This window comes from Panthera uncia, chromosome D4, assembly GCF_023721935.1.
Source record: "Panthera uncia isolate 11264 chromosome D4, Puncia_PCG_1.0, whole genome shotgun sequence".
NCBI lineage: Eukaryota > Metazoa > Chordata > Mammalia > Carnivora > Felidae > Panthera > Panthera uncia.
The window spans coordinates 6,435,628-6,452,268 of NC_064807.1; the positions used below are offsets into that span (position 1 = coordinate 6,435,628).

Genomic DNA, 16,641 nt, shown 5'->3' on the forward strand with positions numbered 1-16,641 from the left:
TTTAAAAACATTTTATCTAACTTTTTTTTAGGTATCTTGCACAGAAAGGTGAATTCAAATCTGTGTGTGTTTTAATTGATAATGAGAGTATCAACTAAACTATTTGGAGATCATTGAATACTTTTAAGAGAACGGCACAACAGTTTTTTTTTTAAATGTTAAATTTTACACAGTGCACCAGTAACTATACTTTCTGCACTTTTTACACTTACAAGGAAAATATTTTAATGTCATCTTAAACTGCAGGGGTATATGATTTTTTTTCAAAGATATTTTCGAAGGTACATTAACAAAGGTTTGAAGACTACTGAACTTTTTAAAAAGCATATGAAACAAAAAGCCACACAATTAAATAATGCACATTATCTCCCAGCACATATAGAACATTCACACATAGACACACACATACACATTCCAATTTTTTGGGGTCTAAGAACAAGTCTCCCAAAGTGCCAGAGAATAATCAACATGTTCTCTAACCACATTTCAGCTAAATCAGAAATGAATACTTAAAAAATTTTCTTTTAATTTTTTTAAATTCAAGTTAGTTAACATAATTAATCCTATATATTTGAAAACATAAGCCTCACAAAAACAAACGTTATTTTTATTCTAGTAATGTTTTGATCTTTTCCACTGTAGACAAGAATGACACCAACTCAACACACTGACAGTAAAGATATAAAATTTTCATTTGAATTATCAACACAACTGTTTACTCATAGATATATAATAATTTCAGTAAGTTACATATAAAAACAGTATTGAGTAACAACTTTTAAACTGTATCCTTGTACTCTTTCTTGTATTTACACATACTTCTCAATATCCAGAGATTATAGGAGAAATTATAACAGAAATTAAATAGTATTTATAATGAACAATTAATAACATGTATTAAAAATCATGGAGTATAGCTAAAGTGATACTTAAGAGGAAAAATTATAGGTTTAACCTGATTATATCAGAAGATAACAAAGAATGATCTAAGTTATCTAACTCAATACATTAAAAAACAACAGAATAATCCAGAAGACAGTTGAAAATGTGATAGAGCAGAAGTTAACAGAAGATTCAATAAAGAGAATCAAGAAAATAAAAGCTGATTATTTGCAATAACTAACAAAATAAACAAGCCTTTGTCAAATCTGATCAAGAAAAAAAACCACAGATAAACACTAATGATTTTTCAAAAGTATAACTGACACACCTGGGTGGCTCAGTCAGTTAAGTGTTCGACTTTGGCTCAGATCATGATCTCACAGTTCATGAGTTTGAGCCCCATATAGGGCTCTGTGCTGAAAGCTCGGAGCCTGGAACCTGCTTCAGATTTTGTGTGTGTCTCTCTCTCTGCCCCTCCCCAACTCATGCTCGTTCTCTCTCTCTCTCTCTCTCTCTCTCTCTCTCTCAAAAATAAACATTAAAAAATTAATAAAAATGTTTTTAAAAGTATAATTATAGGTTATGGAGACAATAAGAGAATAAACAATGACAATAAATTTGAAAATGTAGACAGACAATTTTAAAGCCATATGTAATTTTAAAAAATGGATTCAAAAATAAAAAACTTCAGGGGTGCCTGGGTGGCTCAGTTGGTTGAGCGTCCAACTTCGACTCAGGTCATGATCTCACAGCTCATGAGTTCAAGCTCTGTGCTAACAACTCAGAGCCTGGAACCTGCTTCAGATTCTGTGTCTCCCTCTCTCTCCGTCCCTCCTCTGTTCATGCTCTGTCTCTCTCTCTCTCTCAAAAAAAATAAACGTTAAAAAAAATTTTTTTTAAGAATTAAAAACTTCAAAAGAACTATAACCATTAAAGAAACTATCTACTTACAAAAATAAAGGAGAAGAAAGGAAAAGGAGGAAAGAGAAGAAATAAGAAGAAAGGAAAAACCACCATGAGGCCCAGATAAAATTTATATACTAGTTCAACCAAACATGAAAGACAATTCCAACCTTCAGTATACTGTTACAGAGAACAGAAAAAGAGAGAACAGGGAAATTAACATACTTTGTGAGTTTACTTGGACCATGATACCAAAACCAGCCAGATATCATAATCAAATAGACTCACTTACCAAAATAGGTACAAAAATCCTAAATATTTAAAATTTTAGCAAGCCAAATCCTGCAATGATTCTTAAAAAATAAAAAAAAAACTAAGATAAAGTTCATTTATCCTAGAATAGCAGAGATGGCTAAATTGGAAAAATGTAATTCTTCATAACAATGAATCAGAGAAAAATCTGAAAATAGCAAAATGATATATTTGAAAAGCTGTGTGGTGACTACAGTGATATATATTTTTCTATGTGAAGTATTACTTTAAATATTTTATAACAAAAAATCAGAATTAAAAAAGCAAAATAAAAAAGTGAAAATGGCAAAAAAGTGGATATAAATTATTTACAATAGAGCAAATCCATGATTAATAATAATTAAAAATAATTAATAAACATGTGAGAGGATGGTAATACCTAGCGTTGAATAAAATGTGAGTTAAAATTATGTGATATCACCTTATATCCATTCAACTAGCGAAAACAAGAGGGATAACATCTAGGGCTGATGGGATGGTGGGGGACCATGTTACATAATTGCTAGAAATGTCATTTGGAATAGATTCTAAGTTGGCACAAAAACAGACGCTCTGATCAACGGAAAAGAACAGAACAGAAACCTCAGTCATTTTTAACTCTTTCCCTACACACCCAATCAAAGTTATTTTTATTTTTATTTACTAAAAGCACTTAAATGTGCTTCTTCTTTTCCAAACCATTATCTAAGTGTGATTCGGTTCCATATCATTCTAGAGCAAGGACAGTCAACATTCCACTAATATTAACAGAGACTCTATTACATAATAAGCACAAAATGGGTACAGGAAATACAAAAAGGAAAAATAGTGCCTAACTTTAAGGATCTCACATTATAAGAGATGAACTCAGAGATGCCATTGGAGAACTATAATTCAAAAGGGTCAGTGCCATGATAGTAAAGACCACAAAAAAACAAATAAGTACAGGGGAGAAATGAAAAATATTCTTTGCTTGGCCAAATTTTATCAAGGCCCCTCTGAACCCTCCCAAACACGGCCCATACATGTTTTTCCTCGTAGAATCAAGTTTTAGCAAGAATCCTGCTAAGTCCATTTAGCAAACCACCTTAGATATCTAATCAAACTCCTCACCCCTATTATCCTGCAGGTGATATCTGATCACATTGACCTGCCTTTAGCAAGAATCATATTAGGCTGGTTTACTCAGAATCCCCCCAGACTTGATGTCTACTCTTAGTAATTTTCCATTCACCAATGCCCTGTCAAACTTGTCCCTTGGCCACAAAACCCCACTTGTTCAGGCTGTATTCAGAGTCAAGCTCACTTCTATAATGGAGTATCTTCCCTATTACAGTAGTTTATCAAGTAAAATCCATTTTCATCACTTTAACTTCTATTCAGCTCTGATTTTAACAGAGGTAGGTCAGAAGAAGTAAAGACTCCAGTGAAAGCTTCTGAAGAGGTAATGCATAAGCTGAAGAAAGCACATGAGGATCTAGCCATTCTATGTAATGGCAAGCCGAGCACACAAAATATCGCATAGGCATGGACGAGCAGCAGCAAATGCTCCTGAAGCTAAATTAGCTATGCAGAAAAGAGAGGTGCTATACAGCAGAGAGCTGCAGACACGATGAGCAGATCACCTGGCTGGACCAAGACAGGTTTGCTCTGTCTACTGCCCCAGAATAATTATTAATAGCCTGTCTTTACATCTCAAAAGTGTTCCAGTTTCAACAGTGATAATCTATAAAACATTAGCTTAAAATCTGATATGGGTAAAGTCTGAGTTCAGGTATTTACTAGCTAGGTAAACTTGTGGTAGTTAATCTCTCTAAGCTTATGCTTCATCTTCTAAAGGATAAGGACAGAAATCTGACTTCAGAGGATAGCTGGAAGGAAAAACTGTGATAATATGGATAAAGTGCTTAGCAAAGTATATGGCACATAACATAGGTTCTACTGTAAAGATCCCAAGGGTATATCCTATCTGGGCTTCGTCAACTGTATAAATAAACAGGTTTTTGTTTCCCCTAACTGAATAAGCTAGAATGAGGCAGATTAGTATTTTTCAAAATTTAACGTTCATAATAACAACCTGGAGATTGTCTTTTGGCTTCCACGGTTTTTGTTGAAAAGCTTGAAAAGCATGATTTTTGTTGAAAAAGAAAAGATTCTTATTCACGGATTCTGGCAAGGGGCCTGAGAGAGATACTGCATTTCTTTTTCTTTTTTCTTTTTTTTTTAATGTTTATTTTTGAGACAGAGAGAGACAGAGCATGAATGGGGGAGGGGCAGAGAGAGAGGGGGACACAGAATCGGAAGCAGGCTCCAGGCTCTGAGCTGTCAGCACAGTGCCCGACGTGGGGCTCGAACTCACGAACCGTGAGATCGTGACCTGAGCTGAAGTCGGACGCTCAACCGACTGAGCCACCCAGGCGCCCCAGAGATACTGCATTTCTAAACAAGCTCCCTGGTATTACTGATACTGTTAATTCACGGACCAACAGACGGATTTAACAGGACACTACATACAACAGAAGATAGGATTAGTCAACAGAAGGCAAGTCAATAAAAAAACAAACATAAATTGAAGCACAAAAAGTAACAGAATGGGAAGAACGGAACAGAGTATATAAAAGGCATGTAAGCCATGTCAAATGGACCAGACTCACATGAAACTGAAGAAAGCGCAGCCAAGAGTTTTCCAAAGCTAAACACACACTGCCCCACAAATTCAGCAAGCTTAGAGAGTTTGAAGGAAAAATAAAGACAAAGAAAAGACATTTCAGATAATTAGGAGCGGAAGGTATCTGTCACCAGCAGACCTGCAACACAAGCAATACTGAAAGGAGTTCTCCAGGCTGAAAGGAAGAGATGGCAGATGGAAGCAGGGAGCTACAGGCAAGAATGAGGAACAAGGGAAAGGATAAATATAAAAGAACAATGATTGTTTAACGCAACAATAATATAAGTGTCCTGTGATGTCTACAGAAGGAAAACACACGATAAGTATGGTAACAACACCAAAAATAAATAGAAGTAAACGGAGTTGGAATCAGATTTCTGGTTGCTACATTACAAATTTGAAATGGCCAACATTTCAATGTTCAACCAAAATTTATAAAGCAGGCATAAAAACAGGAAAGTATTCACATTTACCGGAAAAATTCAAAATTCCTTTGTTTTTGTCACTTGTTTTGGGTGGCAGTTGTTTATTGACTTTTCTAAACTATAAAGTCTGTATTCTTTGTCATCTATAGTCCTGAAATCTCAGTTTTTTTAATTAGTGGGATTCTCTCTCCCCTTCTCCCTCTGCTACTCTCCCCTACTCGTGTTCTCTCTCTAAAAATAAAATAAAATCTTTAAAAAATAAAATAAATAAATAAATCTAAAGACATTTTAATTTGAAATGGGAAAGATGGAAAAACATAGCCCACGCAAATAGTAAGCAAAAGAAAGCTGGTGGGGCACCTGGGGGGCTCAGTCTGTTAAGCGTCTGACTTGGGCTCAGTTCACGATCTCACAGTCTGCGAGTTCAAGCCCCATGTCGGACTCTTTGCTGACAGCTTAGAGCCTGGAGCCTGCTTTGAATTCTGTGTCTCCCCCTCTCTCTGCCCCTCCCCTGCTCGCTCTCTCTCTCTCTCTCTCAAAACTAAACATTTAAAAAAAATTTTTTAATAAAAAAAAAGCCGGGATGGCTATACTAATATCAGACAAAACAGATTTTAAGTCAAAAGTTTACAAAAGACAAAGAGCATTATGAAAATTTAAATCCTTAAGAAAATGTAAATATAAACATATACATACGTAAGAAATTAGCCCCAAAAGATGTAACATGTAAACCAAAAAATGAAAACTGAAAGGAGAAATAGACAATTCAGCAATAATACCTGAAAAGTTCAATACACCGTTCTCAATAAGACAGAAAAACGAGTGGTGCCTCGGTGGTTCAGTGGGTTAAGCATCTGCCTTCGGCTCAGGTCATGACCTCTCAGTTCACGAGTTCGAGCTCCACTTCGGACCCTGCACTGACAGCAAGTGCCTGCCTGGAATTCTCTCTCTCTCCCTTCTCTCTATGCCCCTACCCTGCTTGTGCTCTCTCTCAAAATAAATAAACTTAAAAAATTTTTAAAAAGACAGTAAAACAAGACTGAAGAACAATAAGAAAAAACAGTAAGAAAAACTGAATTGTGCTATAAATCAACTAATAGACATATACAGAATACAACCCCACAAAAGCAGAATATACATTTTTCACAAATGTAAATGGAATATTCACAAGAATAGGCCATAAGTTAGGTCACAAAAGAAATATGAATACACTTATAAGGACTGAAATCATCCAAAATATCTTCTCTGACAAAAATGGAATGAAACTAGAAACCATAACGAAAGAAAAACTGGAAAATTCACAAATGTGTGAAAATTAACACACGAACAATGGGTCAAAGAATAAATCACAAAGGAAATTAGAAAATACATAGAGAAAAATAAAAGCAAAAAAACCAACATATCAAAATACTGGATTCAGCAAAACCAGATAGAGGGAAATTATACTGTAAACATCTATATTAAAAAAGTATAAAGATCTCAAATCAATAATCTCCCTAGATACCATTAGTAACTTTGAAAAAAGGAGACTAAACCCAAAGCCAATAGAAAAAAGAAAATAATAAACACTACAGGCAAAGAGAATAGAAAAGCAATTCAGGGGGAAAAAAAAAAGAATGAAACCAAACATTGTTTATTTGAAAAAAATAAAGAATACTGACAAGCCTTTAGCTAAACTAAACAAGAAAGAAAGAGAAAAGATTCAAACTACCAAAATCAGAAATGAAAGTGAGGACAACACTATCAACATTACAGAAATAAAAAGAATGTAATAAAATATGATGAAAAAATATTTGCCAACAATTAGATGACCTAGATAAAATGGAAAAATCCCTAGAAACACACAATCTATCAAAGCTCATTTAAGAAAAAAGCAGAAACTATAAATAGACCTATACAAGATGAAGAGATTAAATCCATAATCAAAAACTTCCCAAGAGAAGCTCAGAACCAGATGGCTTCACTGGACAATTCCATCAAGCATTTAAAGAAAAATGACAATAAATCTTTCTCAAAATCTTCAAAAAAAAAAAAAAAAGAAAAAGTAACAGTTCCTAAACAACTTAATTAGTCCAGCATTACCCTGATACCAAAGCCAAACAAAGACACTACAAGAAAACTACAGACCAATATCCTTCATGAATATAGATGCAAATTTCCTCAACAAAATAGTAGCAAACCACATCCAGCAAAATATTAAAAGAATTATATACCATGTACAGGTGGGATTTATCCCAGGAATAAAAGGGTGGTTCCAGATAGTAAAATAACCAATGTAATGAAAGAAAAAAAATGACCATCTCGATTTATACACAAAAAGTAACAAACTCTATACTCCTTAATGAGTTAAAAAAAATACTTAAATAAGAATTGAAGGTAATTTCCTGAACCTGATAAATAGCACTTATGAAACACCCACAAACAATATCATAATCACCAGTGAAAGACTAAAAATCTATCCTTAAAATCACAAACAAGACAAGGATGCCTACCTTCACCACTGCAATGAGAGTTCTAGCTAGAGCAATTAGGCAAGAAAATAAAAGACACCCAAATTGGGCAGGAAGAATCAAAATTGTCTTTATTGGCCCATGATATGATCTTATATACAGAAAATAGTTAACCCCTCCAAAAAAATGTCAGAGCCTATAAATGAATTCAACAAAGTTAAAGGACATAAGATCAACAGGTAAAAATCAGCTCTATTTCTATACATGAACAATGAACAATCCAAAAAAGTATAATAAAAACAATTCCATTTACAACAGCATCCAAGTGAATAAAATACCTATAAATAAATTTAAGAGGTAAGACTTATACATTGAGCACTATAAAACACTGCAGAAAAAAATTAAAGAAGACCCAAATAGACAAAAAGATATTTCATGTTCATGGATTGGAAGACTTATTTCAATGAGATAGTAGTAGTCCCCAAACCGACCTATATATTCAAGGTAATCCCTATAGAAATCTCAGCTGTCTTTATTGCAGAAATTGACAAGCTAATCATAAAATTAATATAAAAATTAAAGGGACTAGGAAAGATCAAAACAATTTTGAAAAAGAACAAGAAAGTTAGAAAACTCACACTGATTACAAAACTTACTACAAAACTATAGTGATACAGAGAGTATGGTACTGGCATTAAGACATATAGACCAATGAAACAGAATTGAAAATCCAGAAACAAACCCACTCATCTATGGCCAAATGATGCTTTGACAAGGGTTCTGAGACTACTGAGTATGGGAACTCACAGCCTCTTCATCAAATGATGCTGGGATTTGCATGTAGATATCCATTTGATACTGGCTTCTTACACTTCACTCAATACTTATAAAGTTTATCCATATTGTATCATATATTTGATACTATTTAGCTGAATATCATTCATCCATAAAAGAATTATGTACTGATACATGGTACAACATGTATGAACCTTATAAACACTATATAAAGTGGGGGAAGTCAGTAACAGGTGTATATTCACATGCAAAAGAATGACAGTGGATCCCTACCCTCAACCATCAGCAAAAATGAACTTAAAGGGGCGCAAACCTTAAACTAGGAAACTCCTAGAAGAAACTGCAGGGGAAATTCCACATGAACTTGATTTGGTAATGAATTCTTAGATATGACACAAAAACACAAGCAACAACAACAAAAATAAACAAATGAGGCTTCGTTAAAATTAAAGATCTTTGCTTCAAAGAACACTATCCAGATCCAGACAGTGAAAAGACAAAACATAAAACGGGAGAAAAGATTTCCAAATCATACAGTATCTGATAAGGGATCTAGAAAATATAACTATTAACAACTCAGTAACAAACAAACATTTTAAAAGTGGACAAAGGATTTGAATAGACATTTCTCCAAAGAAGATACACAGTTGCCAGTAAGCCAGGCAAAGATACCCAAAAGAACTGCTAATCAGAAAAAATATATATATCAAAACTACAACAAGATACCACTTTACACCCAATAGAATGGATAGAATTTTTAAAAGGTCATATAACAACAAGTGTTATTAGGGATGTGGAGTAATCAGAACCCTCACACGCTACTGGTGTGAATGTAAAATGGTGCAGCCACTTTGGAAAACAGTCTGGTGGTTCCTCAAAAAGGAACCATAGAGTTACGATGTGACCCACAATTCCACTCCTAGGTATATATGCAGAAATGAAATCACCTGTCCACACTGTACACAAATGTTCATAGAAACGTTATTCATGACAGACAAAAGGCAGAAACAGCCAAAATGTCCATCAAATGATCAACGGTTAAACAATACGTGGTATTATCCACACAACAGCATACTATTCAGCCATGAAAGAATTAACTACTGACAGATGTTACAATATGGGTGAACTGAGAAACTTAACAGAAGACCATGGGGGAGGGAAAGGAAAAAAAAAAAGGTTAGAGAGGGAGGGAGCCAAAACATAAGAGACCCTTAAAAACTGAGAACAAACTGAGGGTTGATGAGGGGTGGGAGGGAGGGGAGGGTGGGTGATGGGTATTGAGGAGGGCACCTGTTGGGATGAGAACTGGGTGTTGTATGGAAACCAATCTGACAACAAATTTCATATTAATAAATAAATAAATAGATTACATGCAAAAAAAAAATACGGATGAACTTCATGAAAATTCTATGAGTTTAACGGTCTGGAGTTTCTCTCCAGATCACATAAATCTTTCACCTTTTACTAAAGATTTCCTTGGGGTGGGAATTATGAGTATAAGAAGCCAGTAATAAAAGGTCACATATTATATGTCTCCATCTGTATGAAATATCTAGATAGACAAATTTATTGAGACAGAACATAGATTAGGGGATGCCTAAGACTAAAGAAGGAAGAGGGGGTGAGAGAGTGATAGCCAATAAGCACAGAGCTTCTTTTGGGGTGAAAAAATGTTCTAAAATCAACTGGAGATACTAAAAATTACTTTACCATACACTTTTTAAAAGTATGAAATGTATGATATGTGAATTATTTATCTATAAAGATTTTTCAAGAAAACCACAATGAGATATCACTTCACACCCACTAGTATGTCTATTATCAAAAAGAAAGGTCGTAACAAGTGTTAATCAAGATGTAGAGAAATTGGGACCTTCATACTCTGCTATTGGAAATGTAAAATGATGCAGATGCCTTGAAAACATGAGGGCGGTTCCTCAAAAGATCAAACACAAAGTTATGATATGACTCAGGAATTCAACTCCTTGTCACAAAAAGCACATGTGGCCTGCATGATTCCACTTATATGAAATGTCCCAAGTGTACAAATTCTTAGGAGTAGATTTGTGGTTGGGGGGAGTTGGGGAAGACATGGAAAGTGACTGCTGATGGGTAAGAGGTTTCTTTCTGGGGGTGGTGAAAACTGACATGATTGTAGAGCTCTGTGAATATACTAAAAATATTGAATTATTTAACAAAAGAAGGAAGGAGAAGGAAAAGGAGGAGGGGAAGACGAAGATAAAGAAGCTCTCAAAAGCAGCTAGGTAAACCACCCATTACCTAACAGTGCCAGAAAAAGGCCAGCACTAAAGAATATAATAAAATCCAGCAGGCAACAATGTAAGTTACAAATTTACATTATAATATCCACCATCCAATAAAAAATTGTAGGCATTCAAAACAGCAGGAAAATATGACCCATAACTAGAAGAAACATCAATCAGTAGGATAGCAAGAAATGACAGACATGGCAGAATTACCAACCAAGAAAGTTAAATCAGGTACTACGATATATTCCACTTAATAAAAAAAAAATGAGGGAAAAAAATGAACATGATGAGGTAATGGCAATTATTAAAAAGCATCCCAAATAAAACGTCTAGAGTAAAAACTGCAGAAGGTAAGTAGATGAGAAGATACGGCAATTGAAACTTACCATTTTGCCCTTGGTACCCCCAAATTCACATCCTTTTCACATTAAAAATATATTCATTCCATTCCGACAGCCCCAAAAAGTCCTAATTCATTCCAGCATCAACTCAAAAGTCTAAAGTTCTAAGTCTCACCTGAATATCAACTAAATCTTATGTGAGTGAGACTCAAGGTACCATTCAACCTGAGGTAAACTGCACTCTGGCTGTGAGTCAGTGAAATCGAACAAGTTAAATGCTTCCTAAAACAGACATTTCTGCTCCAGAAGGGAGACAGAGAAAACAAGAAAAGAGTGATAGATCCCCAACAAGTCTAAAACCCAACAGGGCAAGTTCCATTAGACCTTAAGGCTCTATAATAATCCTCTTTGACATGATAAGCTGTGGTCAAGGACCCCTAGGACAGAGGGCTTGCCTACAGGACCCACTGGGGCAAGTCCTGTCCAAGCAGCTTTACCCGGCAGAGGCTGGGCCCCGAGGCTCCAGGCAGCCCAGTACCTAATGGTTTTGGGTGGCTCCATCCTTTGAAATCCAGGTGGAGGCAGCCACGTCCCCTGAGCCTGTACACTCTTCCCTGCTGGAAACAATACCCTCCATCAAAGTTTGCTGCCTGCACCCTCTGGAAGGCAGGGGCTGCACCTGGGGCCGGCAGTGCTCCAAGAAGAGCCCTCAGAGTGAGGCAGCACCAGGCAGCAAGCAGGTCTCCAAGCTCTGGCAGCTTTTGCTCTGAAAGCACTCTGCTCCCCAGGGCGGGCCCCGGCACTAGGAGCTGTGACGGGAGAGGCCTGTCCCATCAAAGCTCCTAGCGAATGTAGAAACAGCTGAGCTACACAAATCTTAAATGGTCCACTGGCCACATCCTTAGTGCTCTCTTCTAACCACTTTCTCACTTTTTGCAACATGGAAAGACTGAGAATTTTACAAATCTTTTCAGTTCGCCTTCCTTTTTGCTTAACGGTTCCATCTTTCTGTTCGCGTTTTACTAAAGCAGTCAGTCAGGAGGAGTCAACCCACACCTTCGAGAGTTTGCTTAGGTAAATACATCTGATTTCTTTGCTCACAAGTTCTATTTTCACCAAAACACTAAAACACAATTCAGGCAAGTTCTTTTCCACTATGAAAAAAAGGAAACTTCATTTAAAATGGAGTAGGAAAAAATAAAATAAAATAAAATAAAATTAAATTAAATTAAATTAAATTAAATTAAATTAAAATAAAATGAAATAATAAAATAAAATAAAATATAATAAAATAAAATATAATATAATATAATAAAATATAATAAAATGGAGTAGGCAGCCCTGAAGGGGAAGCTCCCCCACATTACTACCTGCCCTAAGCCTACATCACACTCCCTGACAGGAAGAGGCTTACTTTACACGCCCCAGCAGAAGAAAGACTTGCTCCCGCCCAGCAAAACCCAGCCAATAAGGACTCCGAGAAAACCGCTCCTCCCAGCTTCCTCCTTTCTCCTATAAAAGTAAGCCCTTTCCTCTGTTCTCTGAAGTTGTCTGTGGTTCTCTAGAGTTTGCTGGTCCCAAACTGCCATTCCTCTGCTCTTCCTAAATAAAGTCATTTTGCTGATAAAATAACTGGCTCTTTTGTTTTTTAAGGTCAACGCCACTTCACCACGGTTGCTTTTCCTCTAATTTCCAGTAACATGTCTCACATTTTTGTCTGAGACCTCATCAGAATGGCCTTTATCATACATATTTCTACCAACATTCTATTCAGATTACTTATGTATTCTCTAAGAATATTAAGACTTTCTCTACGGCTCTCCTCTTTTCTTTCTGAGTCCTCACCAGCATCCCCTTTAAAGGTCCATTCACAGTAAGATAGGCTTTTTCTAACGTGTTCCTCAAAACCCAGTTCCAAAGCTACTTCTACATGTTTCGATATTTGTTACAGCAGTCCCCCACTTCTCAGTACCAACTTTCGAAGCATTCCATTCAGGATGCTACAACAAAAATACCACAGACTAAGGGGCTTATAAACAACAGAAATTTCTCACAGTTCTGGAGGCTAGGAATTAAAAACTCTTGGTTGCCTAATGAGCACCCATTTTCTAGTTCACAGAAACCCTCTTCTGATTCATTTTCTTACCATGTCCTCACATGGAAGAAGGGGTGACAGAGCTCTCTGGGGTCTCTTTTCTAAAGGTACTCATTCCACTGATAAGGGATCCACCCACTGACCTAATCACCTCTTGAAGGAACCAGCTCCAAATACCATCACATTAGAGCAATAGATTTCATCACCAACCTTAGGGAAACACATTCAGTCTGTAGGACGAGCCCAAGGCAGATTTACCTTAAATGTACTCTAGTGACGTTCTCCTTTTATTACGTATGTAAGAACATACCCATCAGTCATATAAGCATTTTAAAACACAAAGAATAATACATTATATATGTACATTAGAGTAGTATAATTGAAACAATGATCTATTAACAAGGAGAAAATATATGTTTTTGAATATTTACCACAAGCTTTAGAAGCAGCAACACAAATTTCTTCTGCAACATACTCCCCAGTTGGAAAATTCAGATATTCTCCATCAGCCTTCTCAAGAGAATGATAAAGATACACCTGTAGGAGTGGATCTATTTGCTTCACAGAATTAGCATTTCCAGGAATATCACCATTCTGATGTACAGGAGATACAGATACTCCTTCCATTTCCGTCATGGTAAGGCAAGCCATTCCCATGCAGAGTTTTTTCAGAACATTTGCCTATTAAGAAAAAACAATAACATTACAAAAGAAAGTGATACTGATAAAGTATCCCTCATGTACAAAGAAGCCTTCCCTGAAAGCACTGACTCTGTTAAATTGGTAACTGAATAAATATCGTGTACTATGTACAAAGCACAGTGAGAGGCATTGAGATTATAAACTTCCTGTGGACAAGGCCTATAAAACTGAAGTTTACAACTTAACTGAGGAAACATAATACAGATATGTAATACTAACAAAATGAACAAACAAAATCAGTCACAGGTAACAGGAGAAGAGATCCAACTAGACAACATAAATTCAAAACAAATGAATTAGTGTGACAACTGCTTACTGGGGTCTGCAGGGGGTAAGTAACATTTCAAACTGGGTTTAAACTTACAAGTTTTATTAGAGGAGTTCATATACAGAGTTGACTCTGTACAACAGATTGGATTTATATGAACGGAAGATGTAGAACATTCCAGGAGAGTAGAACTGTGCTGAGAAACAGAAAGGCACAAGATACTCTAATTAACTGGGCCACAGTGCAGTATTTGAGCACTTATGCCATTTAGGAAAGGACTGAAAGTACAGATGAATATTTGTGGCAAAACTGCAACTACATACCCAGGATACATTTTTTCCTTCTTGAGAGGCCCAATTTTTTTAAGGAGAGCAACATACCCCCAAAGAACTGTACTTCCCCACAGATGAATAGCCACGTGAACCAGTTTCAACAAATGAGATTTAAGTGGAAGTTGCTGGGTGGTACTTCCAGAACCATTCCTTAAAAGAAAGCAGACCTGACCTTCTTTTTTGTTTTTTAATTTTTTTAAGTTTATTTATTTGAGAGAGAGAGAGAGAGAGAGAGAGAAAGGGGCGAGTACAAGCAGGATAGGGGCAGAGAGAGAGGGAGAATCCCAAGCAGGCTCTGCACTGTCAGCACAGCCCGACATGGGGCTCAAACTCATGACCTGTGACATCATGACCTGAGTGGAAATCAAGAGCCGGACGTTCAACCATCTGAGCCACTCAGGTGCCCCACTGGACTCCTTTTAGCTTTTCTCTCTTCACTTTCTTCCTACCTGCCTCCGAGCAGGGTAGGGCAGTCACCTTAAAACCAGGAAGAAAATGCCAAGAGAATAAAAGACCTGGCAAACTTAAGCACCTGAATCAGTGTCAAGAATCACCTTTCTACCACAAGACATCTTATTATTTATAATTGAATGCAATCCTAACTGATAGAGTAAAGAATTAAGAAAAGTCTGAATGTCAGATCAAAGAATTTAAGGGGCATCTGGCTGGGCTTAGTCAGTAAAGCATGTGACTCTTTTATTATTTTTTTTAATGTTTATTTATTTTTGAGAGAGAGAGAGAGAGAGAGAGAGAGAGAGAGCGCGCACAAGCCGGGGGGGAGGGGGGGGTGAGGGGGAGGGGGGCAGAGAGAGAGAAAGAATCCCACACAGGCTCTGTGCTGTCAGCATAGAGCCTGATGTGGGGCTCAAACTCACAAACTGTGAGATCATGACCTGAGCCAAAGTTGGACACTTAACTGAATGAGTCACTGAGGCTCCCCACAAAGCATGGACTCTCACTCTCAGGGTTGTGAGTTCAAGCCCCACATTGGGCATGGGGCCTACTTGAAAAAAAAAAGGGATCAAAGAATGTAAACTTTATCCTACAGTCAAATGATGAATTAAAAAGTGAAGTAGAAACAAAAGCTACGGCAATAGTCTAGATAGTAGTAATATCCTTAATTGAAACAGCAATGGTTGAATGATGAATGGTAATATAACAGTAAGACTTCATGCAACCTGGTAACTGACTGAATCCAGAGGAAGCCAGGAGTCCAGTCATGGAATGAATAAGTCACAGGAATAAAAGGCACAGCACAGGGTATGAAGTCAATGATGTTGCAGTGAGCACAGCATAACACAGAGAGATGCTACTGATTCACTATTCTGTACACCTGATACTAATGCAACTCGAATCAAAGTACACTCAAATAAAAAAAATTTTTAAGCCAGGGGTAAAAGACAATGCGAGGAATTCAAACTTGGAAGATCTATAATACCATTAATGGATATAAGGAAATGAAGACTTTGCCTCTTGACATTGGACATTGGACAAAGGAATAGAATAAGGACTACTCCTTTACACACTTTTGTTTAGAAATGGAAGCAGGACAATTACACCAGACTCTAGGTGGCAGCTAAAACATGAGATTGATATTTGTAAGATTTCCCCATAGACGTTCATTTAAATCATGAGCAGAGCTATGTGAAGGGAGAAGGAGAAAATAATGACAAACACACTCACACAGCATTTCTGAACGTCACTGTACTAAGTGCAGACATTACAGGAAAGAAACATGATTAAGGGATGTGCAAGGTGAAATTTAGATCTATAACTATAAGGACTTTATTATATTAAATACTAGAGTTAATACTTAGTTCTTCAAATATCATAGGACTTCTGGTGAGTAAAAACACAACAAAACAACAAGCCAGCAACTGTTAAAACTGCAAGATTTTTGAAGTCCAAAAGCAACTGTATATACAAATTTAAACAATTTTAATTTGCTCAAAAATATAGAATTTTTAAAAATTTTCTTGTAACTTACTATACTCAAGTACTGTCTCTTCTATACTCAATTACTGAAATTCATCTAAAATGAACTCTTAGCCATTAAGGGGCAAATTTGCAAGAATTTCATCAATTTGTGCTCACCATTGTTTTGGACCTTATGCTTTCCTTTTGGACTTTTTTCTGCTGAAATGTATCTTTTAGCAGATCTCTCAGTGAGGCCTTAACAATTTTCAAGTTGCAGTCTTATTTGAAAAAAACCTTTCCAC

The 16,641-nt window shown here is 36.3% G+C and overlaps 1 protein-coding gene and 1 long non-coding RNA gene across 6 annotated transcripts in view; both read right to left on the reverse strand.

The window, feature by feature from the left end:
- Positions 1-16,641, reverse strand: part of JAK2 (Janus kinase 2) — a 116,769-nt gene that overhangs the window by 62,060 nt on the left and 38,068 nt on the right. For all 5 annotated transcript variants that reach the window (XM_049643210.1, XM_049643237.1, XM_049643202.1 and 2 more), the window contains exon 2: positions 13,552-13,801. In XM_049643210.1, the coding sequence (XP_049499167.1) occupies positions 13,552-13,777 (226 nt within the window). In that variant the 5' untranslated portion in view covers positions 13,778-13,801. The remainder of the gene's footprint in view (positions 1-13,551; positions 13,802-16,641) is intronic.
- Positions 4,066-13,545, reverse strand: LOC125931536 (uncharacterized). The gene is made up of 2 exons (XR_007460461.1): positions 4,522-13,545; positions 4,066-4,283 (listed from the first exon to the last, which is right to left on the reverse strand). It is a non-coding gene; the product is annotated as an uncharacterized LOC125931536 (long non-coding RNA).